Source organism: Scylla paramamosain, chromosome 25 (genome assembly GCF_035594125.1).
Source record: "Scylla paramamosain isolate STU-SP2022 chromosome 25, ASM3559412v1, whole genome shotgun sequence".
In the NCBI taxonomy this organism is placed as follows: domain Eukaryota; kingdom Metazoa; phylum Arthropoda; class Malacostraca; order Decapoda; family Portunidae; genus Scylla; species Scylla paramamosain.
Window position 1 is genome coordinate 10,248,393 of NC_087175.1, and position 24,000 is coordinate 10,272,392.

At 39.4% G+C, this 24,000-nt stretch overlaps 1 protein-coding gene across 2 annotated transcripts in view; it reads left to right on the forward strand.

Annotated features, from left to right (window-relative positions):
- LOC135113200 (centrosomal protein 43-like) overlaps nt 1-24,000 on the forward strand; it is a 155,151-nt gene that overhangs the window by 15,010 nt on the left and 116,141 nt on the right. The window contains exons 2-3 of one of the 2 annotated variants that reach the window (XM_064028336.1): nt 1,373-1,423; nt 22,855-23,092. In XM_064028336.1, the coding sequence (XP_063884406.1) occupies nt 1,373-1,423; nt 22,855-23,092 (289 nt within the window). The remainder of the gene's footprint in view (nt 1-1,372; nt 1,424-22,854; nt 23,093-24,000) is intronic. The other variant, XM_064028337.1, reaches the window with a different exon arrangement.

Consider the following 24,000-nt stretch of genomic DNA (forward strand, 5'->3'; position numbering starts at 1 on the left):
ATATATATATATATATATATATATATATATATATATATATATATATATATATATATATATATATATATACACATACACACACACCGACACACGCACACACACACACAGTAGGGTACACAACAACGAACATATTTCATTATGGTAAATGTGCGCCATGATGACTGAAGAACCTATGGGAAATAATTAATTGATTCCAGGGAACCAGGAAATAATATTTAAAAAAATCCCACAATTAAAAAAAAAAATATATCAAAAAGAACACATTTGCACTACTACATTTCAGATAACACAACAAACGTATGGAGTACCATCCTGAGTTTTGCATCTAGCTCTAAATTCCTGCCATCCTGAGTTTTGCGCATTATCACCGAGTTTCACATTGCTCTCATAAGTATCGGTCACATTTACCTACTGTTGGTGTCACGTGTATATGCAGTAAATTCCATCTAAGTTGGAGCTCTCTCTCTCTCTCTCTCTCTCTCTCTCTCTCTCTCTCTCTCTCTCTCTCTCTCTCTCTCTCTCTCTCTCTCTCTCTCTCTCTCTCTCTCTCTCTCTCTCTCTCTCTCTCTCTCTCTCTCTCTCTGAAAGTAAGAACACTCCTAAGGATTGCTGAATAGAATTAGACTGATTGAGAATGAAAATGGAATTATGTATGCGAGAGTGAGAAAGAGAAATTATGAAGCAAATATGACATAAAATTGATGAGGGGGAGAGAGAGAGTGAGGTATCACTTCCTTGACTCTGATATCTGACAAATAAGGGGGAGGGGAGGTGACAGGGAGGGAGGTTTGAGACAAGACAAAAGAAGGGAGAGTAAAGGAAAAAAGAGAGGAAGGAACAGGCGATACGTGAGCAGTCGCTTGCACAGCTGGTGAGTTAGTCTTCTGATTAAATATTTAATAAAATTTCAGTGTTCACATGAATGGCAAGTTAATCTTGCCAGTTTTGGTTCGTCATTCTGATTAAATTTTTATTAAAACTTCAGTGCTCACATGAATGGCGAGTTCATCTTACCAGTTTTGGTTTGTTATTCAGATAAAATTTTGATTGAGATTCAAGTGCTCACATGAGTGGTGAGTTCATTATGCCAGTTTATTCTGATGAAATATTTATTAAAATCTCAGTGTGTTGTTGCAGCTGTATGTTATAATGACCGTGCTTTGTCACCTACCATACTATATTAATTGTTTTATACCTTTAGTGCAATTATGAGATTTATTGAAAGAAACATTCAACTAAATTCAGATTTTCAACCTGTTTGGTCAAACCTTTACCTTAGTTAGTTTCCAACTTTTAGGATTGGTTGTCTGTGTTTATTTTCAGCCAAGAAGTCTCTGCAATGTTCAGAAATTTTTTTGTTTGTTTTTTTCAGGCACAACTTCGCGCAAGTGTTTTCTTGGCACTGGAGGAAGAATTTAGTGATGTGAGTATGAGAGATCCATGTCTATCTGTTTGTATGACTAACTGGCTGTCTTATAGGGTTATTACCTTCAGAACATTCACTGGAAGCTGAACCAAGCAAGCTGCAAGATCTTATGTGAGAATGTAATAGACATGGGCATGATTATAAAAAAATTATTATGATTTGATTTTGATTATGGTCTGGAATACTTTTTTTGATTGTGATTAAATTATGATTACTTTAGATTTGCTATTTTTTATTATGATTATTTTTTTTCTTTTGTGTATCATTAGGATTAGATTATGATTATAATCACATTTTGCTGTGATTATTTATAAAAAAAGATAATGATTAGGAATGATTAAGTACAATGCCTAAATAGGTAGTGAACTACAGTAAAATCCCTCTCATCTGGCATTTGAGTATCCGGCAGCTTTAAGTATCCGGCACATTTTTCCCTGAGCCTTAAAATCAATAAAAAATCAATGTGTACTCATAAAATTGATTAAATTATGATTAATTATGAGGACGGCACAATCCCCGAGTTCCAAAAACAGTTTAATGTTAAGGATGCGATATTCATGGCTTCAATTGCTTGGCTAGACGTTAAAAGGCAAACATTGATGCGATGTTGGCGCAAATTGTACCCTTTGATGATGTGTGATGATGAGGATGATGAGGAGTTTGAAGAGTTTGTAGGTGGCATGAAAAGTTTGGTGGTGAGCGAGCTGAGGGAAATGGGGGGAAATGTGCAACTTAAAGTGACAGATGAAGCGTTACAGGAATGGATGGACGTGGACGAAAATCAGGCCGTAACATTCACTCTCACAGACGAGGAACTTATCAACGCTGTAGTAGATCATTTAGAGAAAATTAGTGATGATAGTGATGATGATGATGATGATAATGAGCCTAAAGTAACTTGGGAACAGGCTGCGAAACACATAGCTGGCTTTGTCAGGTTTGCTGAGCAGTGCACATACATGTCAACCCAAGATGTTATGACCCTTCACTGCATTGAGAATGAGTTTTTGCTGTAAAGAAGAAGGAGCTGCAAACAAGGAGACATTAGAAACTATTTTAAAGTAGCTTGTAAGGGAAAAGAAGTGGGGCAAACAAGTACAGAATCTGATGATGTTGATGACCTGGAGGGTGTTGAATGAGAGGTGTGGGGAGCGAAAAAGTGTCACAAACACTCGTACATTTTCATATCTTTATTGTATGCTATACATGTTGGCTAATATTGAATAAAGCAAGTAAGTGTATACGTACTTTATTTTTGTAACCCATCAACTTATTTATAAGAGGAAAGTATTAAAGAGAATGTTAGTACAGTAGTATTGTGTGTTGGTGAGTGTGAGGTGGCAGCGTGGGTGGCGATGCGCGGCACGGCGATCAGCTGATCTTTGTTATGGTAAGATGCGTGAGTGTAGGGTGATGATTGTGGACATAATTTCACTTCTATTCAAGTATCCGGCATGCTTCAAGTATCCGGCATGTCGGTGGTCCCGTTGATGCCAGATAAGAGGGATTTTACTGTACATCTATTAGGTGCACTGTTCCATATTTGAGCACAGTAATATAATTGTTTAAATCACTTACTAACTAATGTTATTAAAAACATACATTGTGTGTAAGAGGTTTTATTTGTTTTTACTTTACAGTACATAATACATTACTTTATGAATTTATTTCAAATCAGGCTTTCACAGCAGTATTGAAAGCAAAGTATTTCTCTTTGAAAAATATAGAACTTGTTATACACATGATTTCTTATAGGCTAGATTACTTCTCATGTAATGTGTAATTTACTATGTGTTGGTTACACTTGATAAACATCAACTCCTCAAAGCGATCATCAGTCATTCTGCATCGTTCAGGATGAAAGACTTTCCCAGCAACAGAGAAAAGTCTCTCAGCTAGCACTGATGATGCTGGGATACAGATATTGGAGAACCAGTATAATTAGTTGAGGTAATGTTGACTGATTCTGTTCCCAGAGGAGAAGGGGATCACTGTCATCCTCTGTTCTTGGTTGTCTTGGGTAGGATTCTACTTGTGATAAAATTGATGTTAATGTACAGAGGGAAGAGCTCGTTAATGCTGATGGTGTCATGAATCTGAACAGCTTGCATTTCTTTATAGATGCCTCCTTATTTTCCTGAAGGGAACCCTTTTCTTCAGTGGTAGTAGGCATAATTTCATCTACTTTAGACTTCAGTAGGGATTTCATGAACATGACTTCTGGTGAGCACCAGTCCATTTTAAAGCTTTGATCTAGGAGTGAAGCCAGCTGAAACATCTCTGTCTTCATAGATCTTCAGTTTTTCTCGATTGAACTTTTGAGAGTAGTAATCATCTTTGACTTTTATGTCTGACAGTTGTTCAAGCTCAGCTTTCAGTACACGAATGCATGAAATTACTTTGCTTGACGTTACAACATTCTCTCCCTGACACTCTAGAGTTGCTACTTCAAATGGTGTCAAGATGTCTGTTATTTCCTTGATGAGATTAAGTTCATATTTGGTTAGCTTTACTGGACAGTTTAACAGATAAAGCTTGGCTGGATCAATATTCAGAAGGGAGTGAAGCACCTTGTGACTGCTGTTCCATTGGGTTGCATTTTTGTCCTGAGGTCTGCATTCACCTTCAAGAGTGTCAGATGTCAGTGCAGAATGATGAGTGTGTGATACTAGACATGAGGCTTTTCCAATGACTCCTGATACAGGCCCTGCTTCTTCGAGCCCATCTTTCACAGCAATTTGTAAAGCATGAACAAAACATCTGACATGCTCAGGCAGTAGCTCCAGGAACTTCTCATTGTTATCAGGAATGTCAAAATGTCATCCTCCTCTGCGCTTTCACTGTCTTGATTAGTGTCTGCATCGTCCAGACCGGGAAGTGTCACAAATGCTTTAAGCATATTGCTGGCACTGTTAGTTACAATTGTCAAAATCTTTGTTTCTAGGTTAAAGCTAGTGATGATTTTGATGAATGTGGCATTAATCTTTTCTGCATTGAGGGACATTGAATCTTCTGCATGCTAACATTGTTGATTGGAGCTGGAAGTCATCTATGAAATGTCATGTGATTCCAGTGTATGACTGCATTTGTCTGTTTATCCAAAGGTCAACTATAACACAGACACAACCAACAGAACAAAATTTCTTATTGAGATGTTCCTGTAGTTGTTGAGTTTGTGCAGGAAGAAGCTTGTTGCTGAGCTCCTTGCAGCTTGGGATGTTGTAGCTGGGCTGGGCCTTGTTAAGAAAAGCTTGAAAGTTAGGTTCCTTAACCCTTGAAAGAGGTTGGAGAGAGCCAGCAATGAAGCAAAGGAGTAATTTGTCCATTTCATTTTGGTGGGGATCATGATTGCTCCATTTTTTCTTAGTAATAGATATCCCAAAGTCAGTTATTGGAACATGGGGTCTACCAGCTGCTGTTGTTGCTGACTCCCTTTTGCTATTCATCTTGACATCTGGATGATGTTTCTGAAAGTAGAAAGAACGGATTATTGCAGTAATTTTATGCATATATATATATATATATATATATATATATATATATATATATATATATATATATATATATATATATATATATATATATATATATATATATATATATATTTTTTTTTTTTTTTTTTATGTAGGAGGGACACTGGCCAAGGGCAACAAAAACCCAATAAAAAAATGCCCACTGAAATGCCAGTCCCATAAAAGTGTCCAATGCAGTAGTCAAAAATTGAAGGATAAGTGTCTTGAAACCTCCCTATTGAAGGAATTCAAGTCATAGGAAGTATGACTTGAATTCCAGAATACAGAAGCAGGCAGGGAGTTCCAGAGTTTACCAGAGAAAGGGATGAATGATGGAGAATACTGGTTAACTCTTGCATTAGAGAGGTGGACAGAATAGGGGTGAGAGAAAGAAGAAAGTCTTGTGCAGCGAGGCCTCCCGGAGGGGAGGCATGCAGTTAGCATGAAAATAGTGGTAGAATACAGCTAGAGATGCAACATTGCGGCGATGAGAGAGAGGCTGAACACAGTCAGTTAGAGGAGAGGAGTTGATGAGACGAAAAGCTTTTGATTCCACCCTGTCTAGAAGAGCAGTATGAGTGGAACCCCCCCAGACATGTGAAGCATACTCCATACATGGACAGATAAGGCCCTTGTACAGAGTTAGCAGCTGGGGGGGGTGAGAAAAACTGGCGGAGATGTATCAGAACGCCTAACTTCATAGAAGCTGTTTTAACTAGAGATGGGATGTGAAGTTTCCAGTTCAGATTATAAGTAAAGGACAGACCGAGGATGTTCAGTGTATAAGAGGGGGACAGTTGAGTGTCATTGAAGAAGAGGGGATAGTTGTCTGGAAGGTTGTGTCGAGTTGATAGATGGAGGAATAGAGTTTTTGAGGCATTGAACCAAGTTTGCTCTGCCCAATCAGAAATTTTAGAAAGATCAGAAGTCAAGCGTTCTGTGGCTTCCCTGCGTGAAATGTTTAATTCCTGAAGGGTTGGACGTCTATGAAAAGACGTGGAAAAGTGTAGGGTGGTATCATCAGCATAGGAGTGGATAGGACAAGAAGTTTGGTTTAGAAGATCATTAATGAATAATAAGAAGAGAGTGGGTGACAGGACAGAACCCTGAGGAACACCACTGCTAATAGATTTAGGAGAAGAACAATGACTGTCTACCACAGCAGCAATAGAACGGTCAGAAAGGAAACTTGAGATGAGGTTACAGAGAGAAGGAGAGAAGCTGTAGGAGGGTAGTTTGGAAATCAAATCTTTGTGCCAGACTCTATCAAAAGCTTTTGATATGTCCAAGGCAACAACAAAAGTTTCACCAAAATCTCTAAAAGAGGATGACCAAGACTCAGTAAGGAAAGCCAGAAGATCACCAGTAGAGCGGCCTTGACGGAACCCATACTGGCGATCAGATAGAAGGTTGTGAAGTGATAGATGTTTAAAGATCTTCCTGTTGAGGATAGATTCAAAAACTTTAGATAGGCAGGAAATTAAAGCAATAGGATGGTAGTTTGAGGGATTAGAACGGTCACCCTTTTTAGGAACAGGCTGAATGTAGGCAAACTTCCAGCAAGAAGGAAAGGTAGATGTTGACAGACAGTGCTGAAAGAGTTTGACTAGGCAAGGTGCTAGCACGGAGGCACAGTTTCAGAGAACAATAGGAGGGACCCCCATCAGGTCCATAAGCCTTCCGAGGGTTTAGGCCAGCAAGGGCATAGAACATCATTGCGAAGAATTTTTGATAGGTAGCATGAAGTAGTCATAGGGTGGAGGAGAGGGAGGAACAAGCCCACAATTGTCCAAGGTAGAGTTTTTAGCAAAGGTTTGAGCAAAGAGTTCAGCTTTAGAAATAGATGTGATAGCAGTGGTGCCATCTGGTTGAAATAAAGGAGGGAAAGAAGAAGAAGCAAAGTTATTGGAGATATTCTTGTCTAGATGCCTGAAGTCATGACGGGAGTTAGATCTTGAAAGGTTTTGACACTTTCTGTTTATATATATATATATATATATATATATATATATATATATATATATATATATATATATATATATATATATATATATATATATATATATATATATATATATATATATATATATATATATATATATATATATATATATATATATATATATATATAATTTATCCTGAAGCCTGAGGGGAGGGGAGGGGAGTGAGTGTTTATTGCTATTTCTATTGCTATTTTTTCCTGTAATATACACATATATATGGCATTGCCTGATGCGCCTTGCCCTGTCCGTACCACCAGACACCACAACAAGATAACGCCCCTAAAGGCGTTATCTGGTACAGACGATTCCCACCTTGGTGCGAGCCATCAATCAGTAGTCCCTTCTAGATTAGACTTACCTTTAGGATTAATTTTAAGTATTTTCCCCACCCCCTATGTACATTTTCAGTTTGTTAACTGCCTAAATGATAAACCGTTTATTATTATTATTATTATTATTATTATTATTATTATTATTATTATTATTATTATTATTATTATTATTATTATTATTATTATTAAGAAAGAGAAATACTTTTCATTATGAACCAACGGTCTGGTTAACGGATTAATGCTGGTGGCACGCTGGGACAATCTCATTAACTGTGGATTGGTTTTGCTACTCCTTTTCTGTTTTACTATTCAAAATGAGTATCAAGTTGGGATTTTGTTTCTGTTTTACTATTCAAAATGAGTAGCAAGTTGGGGGATTTTGGTTGTTGAGGAGTACAGATAACAGTTTGCTCTAGCATTTTGCTGTTCACATGAGGATTCAAATATATCTTCTATTTATATGTTTTACTGTACAGATAAATTCAGATGTAGCATGATTTATTTATAATTTTGTTCCTTTTACATATTCAAATGCATTATTTATAAATATTTGTAATTATATAATTTTAATAAGCATTTCGACTATTTCTGGTGGCTTATGTCCCATGTGTCTTGAGCTGCTAGTTAGCTGTTATATATGCAATGTTATGAGCGAAACATCTGTGTCTGTCTCAAGAGTGTGCAAACTTTGATTTCTGCCTTGTTAAGACTCTCTCTCTCTCTCTCTCTCTCTCTCTCTCTCTCTCTCTCTCTCTCTCTCTCTCTCTCTCTCTCTCTCTCTCTCTCTCTCTCTCTCTCTCTCTCTCTCTCTCTCTCTCTCTCTCTCTCTCTCTCTCTCTCTCTCTCTCTCTCTCTCTCTCTCTCTCTCTCTCTGGTATAGCTCCTAAACTGATCATGTAATATTTTTGAAAATGCTCTCATTGTGATTCCCATGCAAAGTTTCTGTGATAATTTGTATAAAATCTAACTTAACCCAACTTATAACTAAACATAACCTAACATAACTAAACCTAACAGGGGAGGGTCATAATAACCCACCTGGGGTCTCGTCTGCATCAAATCAACTGATTAACGAGGCATAAATCAAGGTTTGTGCTCTCTCTCTCTCTCTCTCTCTCTCTCTCTCTCTCTCTCTCTCTCTCTCTCTCTCTCTCTCTCTCTCTCTCTCTCTCTCTCTCTCTCTCTCTCTCTCTCTCTCTCTCTCTCTCTCTCTCTCTCTCTCTCTCTCTCTCTCTAATTCATGGAGAGAGAGAGACATTTCACTCCTGCTCCCTTGGTAACATTGCATATATATAGCAAATAACTGAGAGTTCAAGATGCATGGCAGTGAGACGTAAACCATCAAAGATAGCCAACGTTTCTACCAGTCAGCTGTGCCAGTTTGGTGGAAGACTGAAATCAGCAAAGTCATGAATGAATGAATAACATTTATAATATTACTACTACCAATATATCTACAGTGTCATAGTCATAAAAAACAAATTATATGGACAGTTGTTGGGTGTCCTGCTGTGTGAAGTTTGTTTTAAAAATGGATCTCAAAAAAATGAGTAGCAAAAACCAGCATCAATTAGGGAAATTTTTCCCAGTGTTCTGCCAGCTTAATCAATATAATTAGAAAATTCTTACTTTTTTTTCTAGGGTTCGCATCCTTCCCCTGGAAATTACTGTCACCTCCCTAGGGAGGTGCACCCCTCAGGTTAAGAACCACTGGTTTAAGTGGTCTAAAATTCACCAAAATTCTTCTGCCTAAATTCTTAAAGCTAGTTATGCAAGTTGACTGCCATAGTTTTTTGACACCTGTCCTCACAAGCAGTGATTAAATCTTAGTTACGAGAGTGGAGTGGAGTGGAGTGGAGTGATGAGTCTACCAGCTGTCTGTCTTAAATAAGCCAGCAGTGTGTGCATGTACAAATGAGTTGTTTACCTTACATAGCCAGCAGCATATGCATGTAAAAATGTGTTGGGTGATACAATACTATACAACACACACACACACACACACACACACACACACACACACACACACACACACACACACACACACACACACACACACACACACAGTCACTCACACACACAGCGATAAATAGTTCCACATACATTACAGTGATTACACAGACAACATGTTTCATATGTAACCCTGTGGCTGTGCACTCCCACACTAGCTTGGCAGCAATCATTTTTACTAGTACTGCATTTCAAGTCTGCTGAAACATGTATAGGCTTTGTGTGCATTTGACTGATGCCCGCAATATCATGGGAGACAATCAAGTAAAAACATGAGATGGTGCTAAGCTTTCAAAACATACTTGGACTTGGAAGCGAAGTGCTTCATGGAAATTACAAAGAAATAATCACAATAATGACATTTTAATCATTGATTATTAAGAAAATATGATTATGATTTGATTATGATTACATGAGTTACCTACTTTTTTATTATGATTTGATTATGAACATGTAACAAGAGCCATGGATTATGATTTTTTTATTAGCAATCATAATCGTGCCCATGTCTGGAATGTAATAGTGTGTATCAGATTCTAAATTTTAGAGCTCCATGTGTGGATGCAGAAGTAGAGTTGGATATGTATTACTCATAAAATGGAGTTGTTGATAAAATTGCAGATGTTAAAATACTAATAAGAACATAAGAACATAAGAAATAAGGGAAGCTGCAAGAAGCTGTCAGGCCTACATGTGGCAGTTCGTGTATGAATCATACCTACCTATTTCCACCTATTATCCCCATCCATAAATCTGTCTAATCTTCTCTTAAAGCTCCCTAATGACTTAGTACTATGGTATTGGAGAAAAGATGGTCTTACCTGAAAGACTGCCTTCATGAATCTGGTAACTAAAGGATGCTGTCCTGCACGCTGGTCATTAATATTAGCTATTGCAGAGATGGCAGACCATATGGTGTTCATTGAACTGTAGCTTTGCCCTTTCTCCTTAAATTCTGATAATAAGTAATCTAGAAATACATTCAAAGGTGGCTGAATTTGATAAATTTTCCTGTAGTGGCAAAAAACTCAACCAATTTTTTATATGTGGCCCATATTGTGTTTTAGTGCTCTTTCTCCATGATTTAAGTAGAAATTGGGCAACCTCTGTCAAAAGGCCTTGATTTTCAAATGTTTCCTAGATAACATCATTGCTGTTAAGACCAACCTTTGAGCTTGTGGATGGTGTAGAGTTGGATTTTATGGTAAAAGTAGGGAATTTTGAGAAAATACAACAGGATCAGCTGCTGATAACTGGAGAGCTTTGGGGAACAAAAACTGGGTTGGCCACAGTGGTAAAATTATCATTATTGTTGCCTTATCTTCCTGCAGTTTCTTTGGGGCTCTGGAGATCATACTGAAAGTTGGGAAAGCATATAATTTCTTATTGGTCCAGTTCAATTTGAAGGCATTAATATGTGTGGCAGATGGATATGGTTTCCAGGAAATGTAAGCAGGCACTTGTGCATTAATATGAGTAGCAAAGAGATCAACATCAGGTGTATAAAAAAGCCGACAAACTCTTTTGAAAATATGGGGCTGTAACATCCATTCAGCATTTAGGTTTCTTACTTGGGATTCCTTGTCTGCTTCTACATTATGTAATCCCTTTATATATTGTGCCAGTAAGATAATCCCCCTTGACTCAGCCCATTCAGAATTTTGTTCTATTAATGTATTAAGGTTAGGTTTAGTGCTACTGCAACGTTCTATACAGGCAACTGTAATGTAATTGTCAGTGCGGAGGCGGATATGTGTTTCTCTGGTATCCTTACAAAGGGATTTTAAGCCCAAAAGAATGGCTTTCAATTCTAAGCAGTTGATATGATCTAACTCATGAGCCCAGTGACCTCCCATCTTAACATCTCCCACTACTGCACCCCCAACCTGTCAGGCAGGCATCCGAGAACATAACTAGTTGAGGGGAAGATCGTAATGATTTTACCTGAAAATCTATATTATCAATCCACCAGTAGATCAATTCCTGGACATGATCATCCAAAATAGTATTTGAATTATAATTACCATGGTTCCTGGCAAGTTCTCTGTTTTTAATTATCTCTAGATATATGTATCTAAATGGGAACAACTCTACAGCAGGATCCGAAGCCACAGTCAAACCAACAAATGAGGACAAATCAAGCAAGGTTACCTCTCTCTTTAGTAGGAGCCAACCTTGCGCCCTTATGCGTTCTTTCCTAATGGAACGCAAAGCAGCAGTCATGTCAACAGAATTTAGCATAACCCCAAGAAATTTAATCTCCTGTGTAGGCTCCAGAACATGCACACTATGCAAGGCATAGTATGCATTAATCCTCAATTCCTCTGTTGATGCAGCAATGAAAATACAATTGTCTAAATAGCATGTTACAATTATACCAAATTTTCTAAGGCGCGAGAGGGCAGGCTTCATCAATTTAGTGAAGATGTGAGGGGCTGAAATCAAACCTTGTGGGAGACAAGTGAATTGAAACAAATGATTCTTCCATATAAATTGTAGCCATTTTCTATCTTCTGGCTTAATATAAACTGAAAATAAGTATATTTAAAATCTATGGTTATGAAAAAAATAGTATGGTTGAATTAATTGCATCACATCCTTCAGTGTCCAATTTAAAATGTATATGATTAATATGATCATTAAGTTCTTTTAGATTTAGGATGTCTCTAGCTGTGCCATCTTTTTTGACAGTAGGGAACGTGTTAGAAAAGAAACCGTGATCCCCTGGCACACATCTTTCAATTATTTTCTGTTCAAAGTACAAAGACAAAGCATTGTCCAGGACATGGCAGTCAGTTACAGAGCAGTTGAAAGGACTGGGTGGTTTATTGTCTGTTTTTTTTTTTTTTTTTTTTTTTTTTATGTAGGAGGAACACTGGCCAAGGACAACAAAAATCCAGTCCCAGAAAAAGGTTCAAAGCAGTAGTCAAAAATTGAAGAAGTGTTTTGAAACCTCCCTCTTGAAGGAATTCAAGTCATAGGAAAGTGGAAATACAGAAACAGGCAGGGAGTTCAAGAGTTTACCCGAGAAAGGGATGAATGATTGAGAATACTGCTTGCATTAGAGAGGTGGACAGAATAGGGGTGAGAGAAAGAAGAAAGTCTTGTGCAGCAAGGTCATGGGAGGAGGGGAGGCATGCATTTAGCAAGATCAGAAGAGCAGTTAGCTTGAAAATAGCAGTAGAAGACAGCTAGAGATGCAACATTGCGGCAATGAGAAAGAGGCTGATGACAGTCAGTTAGAGGAGAGGAGTTGATGAGACGAAAAGCTTTTGATTCTAACCGTTCTAGAAGAGTGGTATGAGTGGAACCCCACCGGACATGTAAAGCATACTCCATACATGGACGGATAAGGCCCTTGTACAGAGTTAGCAGCTGTGGGGGTGGTGAAAAAAACTGGCTGAGACATCTCAGAAAGCCCAACTTCATAGAAGCTGTTTTAGCTAAGCTTATGAATTCAAGACAGTTCCCAAGTGCCACATCATGAATCCAAATGTCCTTTGTGAGTGATACCCATAGTGATCTGGCACCAAAAATTTACCTCCCACAAAATTATCTGGAGTATTAACCAAAGAAGGTAAACACCTGTGCGGCCAAGAAGGGTTCTGCAGCTGTACCAGGCTGGTTCACTGATGAAGAGGGTGGCAGTGGATATCACTGGTCCACTGCCCTGTATGCCTTGTGGGGAACCATTACATATGTGTTGCTATGGGCTATTTAACTAAGTGGGTAGAGGTGTATGCCATTCCTAACCACGAAGCTGAGACCATGGCTGATGTGCTGGTGGGCAAATTCTTCACCAGGTTCGGAGTCCTGGACAAGCTCCACTCGGACTAGGGACATGAGTTCAAGTCATTAGTCTTCTGGCAGTGTTGTGCACTCCTTGGCATTCACAAGATCCATACTATGTTCCTGCATCCTCAGAGTGACAGGATGGTGGAGTGCTTTAACTACACTCTGGCTGAGGAGCTTCCTAAGTATTGCCAGGAAGTTCAACAAGAGTGGGACCTGTGGTTGCCATAGGTCCTGATGGCTTACAGGTCTGCCAAGCAGGAATCCACAGTGTGCATTCATGTTTGGGTGATTCATGTTTGACTGGGATCTGTGGCTACTGCTGGACTTGGCAACAGGACAGCTGCCAGGTTAGGAGTAGCTGGCAGTGGCACCTGAGTGTGTGGCAGTGCCCCAGAGGAGGATGAAGGTAACACAGCATCATGTGGCTCAGAAACTTCAGGTGGTAGGCTAAACCATGTCTTGTTGGTACTATCAGCACTCCTGTGATGCTAAGCACACTTTGGGGGATAAGGTCTGGCTCCCTCCCCCTCCCCCTCCCCCCAGTGAAAGCATGGCCTTGCAGAGTTCCTGGGAGAGGCCATATCTTGCAAGTCCTCTCAGATGTGACTTACAAAATCAGCAGAGATGCTCAGAAGTGGCTGCTAGTGGTCCATGTTGACCATTTATAGGCCTTTGCTATCCTAGCCAGTTCACTTGTGGCCAGGGGGAGCTTGCATCAATAGATGATGAAGAAGTGAGTGACACCAGCAGGCCGTTTGTCACTTCACAATAAAACAGTATAGTGAGCGATTAGGAGGAGGAGAGTTGCTGACAGGACTGCAGTGCCTCCTCTGCCCCAGTTAGGGTGGTCAGTGATGGTGATGCTGGGGGGTATGCCTTCACTGTAGCATCATCAGAGGTTGCAGAAAAAACCTTGCTGAAAGGATTATGCTGTTAGTGACTGTAATGATGACTATTGTTGTGGGGTGGGAATATTGTTACAACAGCAGGAAAATAGTGTATTGGCTGTGTGGGTTGCAGTGCTTGCCCACTTCAGTGCATGTTCTCTGATCATATTTCTTGTGATGACATAACACTGCTGCCACTGTTCAGTTACCCATTTTTCAATGTGATCTTCCAACTGGCCAAAGGGTGACTCCTCTTCTCATTGAACATTTTTCTTTGGCATTTTTCTTAAAACATCTTCACTTTTTCTCCAGTATCTTATAATTTTCTCAGTAATACTGAATGTTCTTGCAACAGCACAGTTGGCCACTTCAATGACTTTTAACTTAAAATTTGCTTCATACTTTCTTTGTTTTGCTGGTGTCTCCATGATAAATTTTTGAACTGACTGATACAGAAACTAACAACTGATTGAGCTGTAAATCACTTTGTGCTTCACTAGCCTATCCCACCCACCAGCTCAGTCATCTACTTTGGTTCAACAACCTGTTACCACTATAGACAATACTTGTTATTTGGTGCTTCACCGCAGATGGTTTGGTAGTTTGGGTGTCGTCTTATACCATCGATATCAGCTAAAACCTCTAAATTCATACTAAAATTTTGGGGTTGTTTTATCTGAAAGTTGTCTTATCTGCCGAAATATACAGTACAGTAAAATCCCTCTTATCTGGTATCAACGGGACCGCCGACATGCCGGATACCTGAATATTGCCGGATACTTGAATAGAAGTGAAATTATGTCCACAATCACCACCCTACACTCACGCATCTTACCATAACAAAGATCAGCTGATCTTAATCAGCAGCTGATCTGATCAGCTGCTTAAGTGTAAGCACAACACACTTCCTCTTTTCTACAACTTTAGGCATGATGAAGGCGTCAGGCGATAAACAGTGCACACGCGGGATTGAGTCACTGAGTAAACACAGTGCAGTGGGCCGTGGGTGGCGCGAAGCAGTGCGCTCTGGTGGCTAGGGGACAAAGTATGACTCACGCGGGAATTTTAATCGATTTTATGAGTACACATTGATTTTTATTGATTTTAAGGCTCGGGGAAAAATGTGCCGGATACTTGAAGCTGCCGGATACTCGAATGCCGGATGAGAGGGATTTTACTGTATATCTAATATGATATTTCTCTAACAAGATATCCTTGCAGGAAAAATTGTAGTTGAGGTATTGATAATTAATTGCCACAAGTAGTTTAGTGTTGTTACAGGTTGCCAGAAGCTGCGTAGGTGAGAAAGGAGGAGCAGGTGAGGAGGGTGGCAGTCAGGCATGCGCTCTTGTCACCTTACTACCTCTGCCTCACGCCTCTATTTGTTGCTGTTTCTCTGAGAAGTAAATGAAGAGTTGTTGAAAGACACAAGTTTGATTTTCCCTACAATCTGTCTATGCTTTGACAATGATGTGAAGATCATCTCAGAATTCAACAGGGCCTCCCAGTCTGTTGCTGAGTGGTTCGTGAAGGCTGAGCTGGTGTGCCACCCGAGAAACATCAAAGACTTAACTACTGTTGTGTCTCTATGACTCATTGGGGTACATTCACAGTGCACCAGCAGTTAGGTGACAGCAAGAAGAAAGACATCAGGAAGGTAAAAGGTGCCCTGTATTCTGCCTTTGCTGTAGAGCAGTTTACAGCATACGAGTTGTTCATGGCTTGACGATCGAAGAGTGACAAGGTGGATGATATCTATCTTGCTGATCTACACCATCTGTCATTCCTGACACCACTCTCCCATGTGCATTCATTGCTGGCCTACCAGACACTGTCTGCCGGCTGCTTAGGCCAAGAACACACCTTGAAGTAATGGCACTAGACCAGGTTCTTGATCAAGCACGAGTTCTGCTGAGGGAAGAAAACAGTGCTGCAGCAGCTTCACAGTTGAGTTGGGGTGCGACCTGCAGCCACGACAGTCCGCCAATGAGGGGGCAAAATTTCACGTTACAACTGTGGACTGCTGAACCACCTGGCCCAGGACTGTTTGATTCAGAGAACACAATGGGGAGGTAATTGCAGCAGCCTGGTCACTTGCCATCACTGCAGAGAAGTGGGACACATTGCTGCTTCCTGCCTGATAAACTCCTTGAGAGTGGGGATGTCAGTGCCGGCTCCCTCTCAAGTGCCATGAATGTGGCACTGCCTGTGACACGTGACCATTGATAGCATCAAGAGGAGCATGGTGATTGATACCAGGTGTTTGACGAGCATCATCCATGTGTCATGTTGTTTGCACCAGAGTGAGAAGAAAGTGGACTTAGTGTCAGTCAACAGGGAGCGTCAGCAGTGTGTAGGTGTGGGACAAGTGAATGTGTTGATTCGCAAGGAAATTCAGTGGACATTTATGTGTTAGTGGGGGTGAAGTTTAGACCTTTAAACTTTGACATCATCTTGGGCATGAACGGTATTGCGGCTGTTGGGGTGCAACAGTTAAGTCCTGTAATGTGCAATTTGGCCTGAGAAGTGTGTGTGGAGCAGTGATTAGTGGTGGGCAGATGCCATCGTTGAAAATCAAAATGGTGGAAAAAGATTTCATTGTTTTTTATGAGGACACCGCTAAAGCATGGACTGTTCAGTGGAAGTGAGCTGCTGTTGAGGAGCCAGGCCACCTCCTCAATGGAATCACTGAATACAGTGTTCCTGCAACAATGTGGAGAGAATATGAGTCTGAACTAGAAAAATGGATCGACAAAGGATGGCTACTTCCATACACTGAAAAAGAGTTCTGGAAGCCCAAAGGACTGATTCCCTTGATGGCAGTCATTCAGAAGAACAAGGCAAAAGTGCACCCAGTTTTGAACTATAGAGAACTGAACACTCATATGTAGACACATGACAGTTACGTTAGTGGTGCCAGATGGGCTGTAATGTTGCTTTACTCGACCTGAGAAAGGCCTACCTGCAAATATGAGTGCACCAGTCACTAATGGCCCTACTAGACTATCTTCTTCAGAGGACAGTGCCATTGTCTGACCATGGTGGTATTTGGCCTCAACATCACCCCCATGGTAATGAAGGCAGTCATGTCTGAAGTTTTAAAGTGGAACGATAATATTAAGGGGGCTGCTTCACCCTATATGGACGACATTCTTGTCAATGTGGACATTGTAATTTCTGACATGGTAGTTAATCATCTATGTCAGTTTGAGCTGGAATGTAACATTGCCCAGCACGTGGTGAAAGAAGCCCATGTCCTGGGGCTATGGGTAAGAGGTGAGAAAGTCCTACGGTGGTGGAGGGATAACCGCATCAAGGAAGCACCCATGTCATTAAAAAGGAGGTTGTTGTTCTCATGGTGTGGACAGCTGATCAGCCATTTGCCTGTGTGCGGATGGCTGTGACCTGCAGCATTGTTCACTAAGAGAAGAGTTACTCCTCTGAGGAGAACATGGGACAATGAAACTGATGGCACAGAGCTGTGAGCCATGGTGGATGACGTGGTATGGCTTGTGAGTCTCCATGACACTACTGGAGGGTGTCACAGCCATTGTGTGGGTTGACACCAGTTCAGTGGTGCTAGGTGTGGTACTGGAGGTGGATGATGATGTCATAGAAGATACTTGTTACTATTGACCAGATGAAAGTGTTCACATTAACATGGCAGAAATAGATGCTGCGCTGAAGGGGTTAAACCTGGCTGTTGCCTGGGGCATGTCACGTGTACGCCTTGTGACAGATTCAGTCACCGTTCATGGTTGGATCTCTGACACCTTGACTAGAAAGGCCTGCTTGAGAACAAAAGCAGCGGTAGAAATGCTTATCCACAGATACTTGAACACCTTGAAAATGATCTGTGAAGAATACACCTTGGAAGGGACCATGCATAAAGAGAATTCAGCAACAAATAAAGTGGATGCATTGACCAAAGTTCCCTAGAAGTACCTTACCAACTGGGACATGATAGATGAGTGTCCTGAGGGACCAAGGACTGATGTGGTGTGTGTAGAGGAGCAGCTCTGAACATCTTGAAAGTACATCATGATTGTGCATTTTGTCAGATGCATCAACCCAACCATTGTGAAACATCAAATGCAACAAGTGGTGTCGAGTTGCCAGGTACGTCGGTCCGTCAACTCTGCTTCTGAGAGGTGGCAGGCTGGCATACTGGAGGTGAAGGAAATGTGGCATCGTGTTGGCATCAACATTACCCACCACGCCTCGCACCCGTATTTGACCCTGAAGGTCACGCTTCTCAGTATGGTGACAGCTATGATGACAGACTACAACCTGTGTGGTGTATCAACTGGAATCCGTATTTTACAAGCATGGCACCCCTCATGAAATTCTTCTAGACAATGATACGGCATTCTGCAGTAAATGTTTTAGAAGCTTCACAGAAAAATGGGGAATCAACCTGCATTTTAGATGTGCGCTTGCGGCATTCAGCAATGGTATTATTGAATATTGCCATTGCACAGTCAAGACCATCGCAGCCAAGAAGAAGTGTTCCATTGTGGAGGTGGTGTATCGGTACAACACATCACTAAGGGATGAATCACCATGCTCAACTCCCATTAGTGTGTTTTATCACTACAAGGTATGTGTTAAAAGACGTCAACCATTCAAAAGCTGTTACTACTGAGAAAGATGCCCATTTCCATTACAGTGTAGGTGACAATGTGTAGGTGAAACTCCACATGCGTGATGCAACACCAGGTAAAGTGCGAGAAGGATTCCTGGCATACTGTCAAAACAAGTAGTTGAAGTTGACGGAGTCCTGAGGCACTTGCGTGACCTTTGCCACAGGATGACAACAGAAGATGGATGCAAACAAACGGAGAAAAGGAAGGAAAAACAGAAGAGTGGTTCATTGGGCTGTGTCACCCTGCTGAACCAACTCATGGTGGGGATGAAGCTATGAAGAGCAACCCCAGCCAAGGCAGAGAGGAAGCCATGGAGCGAGAGCTGCCGAGAAGGTCTGGATGGGAAAGAAGGCCTGTCGTTCAACTGTGCTGTGAATGAGACTGTATTTTTCTACATAGATATTAATTGTTTTTGGTTCATGTTAAAAAGTCAATGAGATATGTTAGTATGTGTGGGAGGTGTAGTTGAGGTATTGATAATTAATTGCCACTAGTGGTTAGCGTTGTTATGGGTTGCCAGGGACTGCATAGGTGAGGAGGAGGAGCAGGTGAGGAGGGCAGCAGTCAGGCATGAGCACTCATCACCTTACCACCTTCACCTCCAGCCTCCATTTGTTGCTGTTACTGAGAAGTAAATGAAGAGTTGTTGGAAGAAATAAGTTTGATTTTCCCTACAAAAATTAGCATGTTAGAGGAAGACTGTATTTTATTTTGATATGCTGCACCCAAGTAAACATGTTTTGTTGTTTTGTTTGTCATAGTAAAAGTAAGCTATAATGAGCATTAATAATAAACTAATAGAGAATTGTTTATTTTTTATGCTAAGTCTAACAAAATATGATGTTTTGGTTGTTACTGGAAAATTAATGTTTTATTATTTTGAGGTTAATAGTGTGCTATGAGGATGGAATGGAGATGGTGAAGTATATACAGTGAAAGTAAATATTTTGAAAGTGATAATCATCAATGACTCATAAAGTGTGCTTCTCTAAAAAAAATGTTTACTTCCTTCACTGTCTCTTACACCTCTAATGATGTGTACGGGCTGGATTGTGACATACCAAATGGTCACTGCCATATGCTCTATAGATTGCCATCAACATCCAACACCACTAAGATATGACAGTTTCACAAAAACTTATGTACCCTGTTGATGAACATGAAAAAGCATACATAACTGATTAACAATTTGAAAATCACAACTTTACAGTTCTCAGACTATCTTTTTATTGTTATATTTGGTGTTTTCAAGTGAAATAGACACCATTTAACAGCAAAAAAAGGCTGGCAAGAAGTGTAAACAGGCTGACTTTGCATTGTTCATGTCCTTATCACAGTTTATGAATGTGCTTTTTAGTATCTTAAACAGTTCATTTTTGGCCATACTTTTTTTCTCTTACAAGTGAAAGAACTTCAATTTAGATTGGCCCTCCCAAGTTTCTATAGAATGACCATCATTAATTCGGCAATCACTAATCCGGCACTAATTTTGGCTAGTGTAATTTTAAATTTCCCAGGTCACCACACCAACCTGCTGCTGCTTCTGTTTGTTGGAAAGATGATAGAATGTATGAAAAGTTTTTAACACAGTGTTGTGAAAAAGAACTGAGGAGGCAGTTTAATAGTGAAAAAGAAGCAATACAAGAATAGCAGAAACTAGGGGTGGATGATTTGAGAAGCATTACAGAGTGAAACAGGTCACAAGAAGAAGAAAAAAAGCTATTGGCTGCATAAACAGCTGGCACCACTTTCAGACACTGGGGAGTCATTCAATTTTTCTTTTTCCATTTATTATTAATCTTGCTCTGTTTTAATTCCATGGCTCCAGTGAATAAAGGAAATGCTTCTTGTTGTGTAAGGTGCAAACACTGTACATTATACATAAAAGATAAGGTTGAATTTCTGAAAAAAAAACTTGACAGAGGTATGTGTGCATGAAGATTATGTGAATTATGCAGCATTGCCTCCTTGACAGTTTATGACAAAGTGCCAAAGAAAACTTGCCTAGTTTCTTTGCTAATAGTGTCAGCTGTACTGATACTATTGGTATCAACCAGAAATGAAGTATCAATATCAGTACAGGCATAAAAAGCATTATCAATACAGTCCCACTTATTAACCAATTTGTACTCTTTTTTTTTTTTTTGTGTGTAGGAAGGACACTGGCCAAGGGCCACAGAAATCCAATAAAAAAATATGCCCACTGAAGTGCCAGTCCTATAAAAGGGTCAAAGCAGTGGTCAAAAACTGATGAATAAGTGTTTTGAAACCTCTCTCTTGAAGGAATTCAAGTCATAGGAAGATGGAAATACAGAAGCAGGCAGGAAGTTCCAGAGTTTACCAGAGAAAGGGATGAATGATTGAGAGTACTGGTTAACTCTTGCGTTAGAGAGGTGGACAGAATAGGGGTGAGAGAAAGAAGAAAGTCTTGTGCAGCGAGGCCGCGGAAGGAGGGGAGGCATGCAGTTAGCAAGATCAGAAGAGCAGTTAGCATGAAAATAGCGGTAAAAGACAGCTAGATATGCAACATTGCGGCAGTGAGAGAGAGGCTGAAGACAGTCAGTTAGAGGAGAGGAGTCGATGAGACGAAAAGCTTTTGATTCCACCCTGTCTAGAAAAGCAGTATGAGTGGAACCCTCCCAAGACATGTGAAGCATGCTCCATACATGGACGGATAAGGCCCTTGTACAAAGTTAGCAGCCGGGGGGTGAGAAAAACTGGTGGAGACATCTCAGAACGCCTAACTTCATAGAAGCTGTTTTAGCTAGAGATGAGATGTGAAGTTTCCAGTTCAGATTATAAGTAAAGGACAGAGCGAGGACTTTCAGTTCAGACTGAAAAGTGTTTTTGGGACCTGACAGCTGTTATAGTTCCCAACAGGTTTTATGCCAGGGTTATTTATACTTCTGAAGTAGTTCAGGATAATGAAAATAATGGAAGGTCCTTACATTTATTTTACCACACACACAGACACACACACACATACACATTATATATATATATATATATATATATATATATATATATATATATATATATATATATATATATATATATATATATATATATATATATATATATATATATATATAAAATAAACCTATCATCTGCTGTTCTTACTTTTGCATGATTATTTTCATGCATGTATTTTAAGTATTTTTATCAGTTGATATAGATATATCTTCTTTCTTTTTCTTTACCTTTATTTACCGTTTTATATTTTATTGTATATTTGATTTATCATTTGCTGTACTTGTTTTTGCATAGTTATTTTTATGTATTTTTAATTAATCAATAATTTTATCTTTTCCTTTTCGTAACCTTTACTTATTGATTTATTTTTTATTATATTTTATTTGACTAATTTATTAGGTTTATTTATGATTTTTATTAATTTTATTTATCTATTTATTTGCTTTATATATGTTTTATATATTTTCTGTTGAAAAGCTAATGAAAATAAACTCAAAGGCCAGATTTGGCACATGGGTTGCCAATTTAATAGCAGTGCTCTGTAGCTTTGTGTCAAAGGTTCAATCTTTCTTTCTGAAAAGGAGCATGACAGTGGTGACAAGTGATGAAAATCTCAGTTCAGTTGTGATTTATACACCAGTGCTGAAAAGGAATCAAATCCCACACTTTCAAGTGTAAGAGTATGGTTTCACCTATGCTACCAAGAGAAACTTTAGTCATGCTACCAAGAGTAAAAATGGAAGAGTCTGTATTTGGTATTAGAGTAATGAAATCACTGAAAGTTTATTGAACTGGAGGGACAAAACTGTGCAGTGATCAGAAGTACAAATGCCCCAATAATTACAATCCCACTGTCTAAGGCATTGTATTTTATATTGGTATGTCATAGGTTTAATTCCTGGTGGGGGTATCTCTCTTGGCTAAATATATCTCATCTTCACATCAATTTCTCAGTGTTTCCATGATGGTCCATAGGGGGCATGACAGAGTGGGTAGGATGGTGTATATCAACAATACTTTTTTCAGCCAAGCCTCATTAGTTTATTTTTGGTTGTAATATCACATTCATACATTAACATATTTTCACAGTCAGCTTATTATCAATTGCATAAATAAATTACTTTTCTTTTTATTTTATTTATTTGGAAAGGAAACTTATCCAGGCTAAAAGAATATTAATTAATTACTGCTCAAAAAGTAAAAGTAAACAGAAGAGCCCCAAAAGGAGTAAGCTCTGCTTATGGCCATATTTTTCCATTCTCCTTCACAGAAGGGCATCCCATTGGTCAGCCCACCAACACAGCAAGTCTTAGGCACACATGAAGGGACTGTTGCTGCCTGTCTTGTGCAGGACTTTCTTCAGTGCCTTGGCCTGGATTTCTCACTGGCAGTCTTCACTCCAGAGTCTGGTCACCCATCCCTATGGTCCTTCCCTGGCTCAGAGGCTCTGTCTTCTTCCCTTGGTTTAGCCTCTGGAAGAGAAAGAAGGGGCTCTAATGATGACAAAGGTGCATTTATGTGTATTTTATCTCTATTTTTAAAAGAATTAAGCTTTTAATGTCCAATTTTTTTTAATACCAAGTTATATTTTTTTCTAGTTATTTATTTTTTTACCCACACCATTTCTTCTATTAATGCATTGCACTGATATGTTGCTATATTTAGAAAACTGCATTAATGCATAACCTGATACCCTTTTCTCTTAAGTTTCTTGCTATGTGTTTTTGTGTGTGTTTACTAAGTTATACTATGATTTAAAATTAAGCTAGTTTTATTTCTTTTCCATGTCTACTACTTATTATGAATATTTTCTGTTTGCACTCACACCTTCAAGATATTCAAAGTATTGTTGCTTCTGTTTTGGCAAACTGAAATTCCTTACATATCTGCTCATTAAGTGAACTTATAATTTATTCTCTCTCTCTCTCTCTCTCTCTCTCTCTCTCTCTCTCTCTCTCTCTCTCTCTCTCTCTCTCTCTCTCTCTCTCTCTCTCTCTCTCTCTCTCTCTCTCTCTCTCTCTCTCTCTCTCTCACATGCTGGGTATTGGATATCATAGTTTTGGTGACTATATTTTCATTACCTTCACTTTTAGATTTATTGAATGCAGTACTGCTGTATCTTTCAGACACATTCACAGCTTTATTATGGTTTTGCTGACACAATTAAAAGATTATTTCTTCCTCATCTATAGAAACTTTAATTTTAGTCAGCAGCATATCTGTTTTCCAATTATCTTATTTGTCCATATATGTCTTAGAGTGATAAGCTGCCTTGGACTTTTCTTTCAAATTTCTCTTTCTCCTAAGTTTTTTCCTTTTTATTTTTATTCGTGTAGTTTTCATTCCAAGGCCTCCAGGAGAGTTACTTTTAAATGTGGCTCAGTTTGTACAGGAAAGGCCATATGTACTTTATATA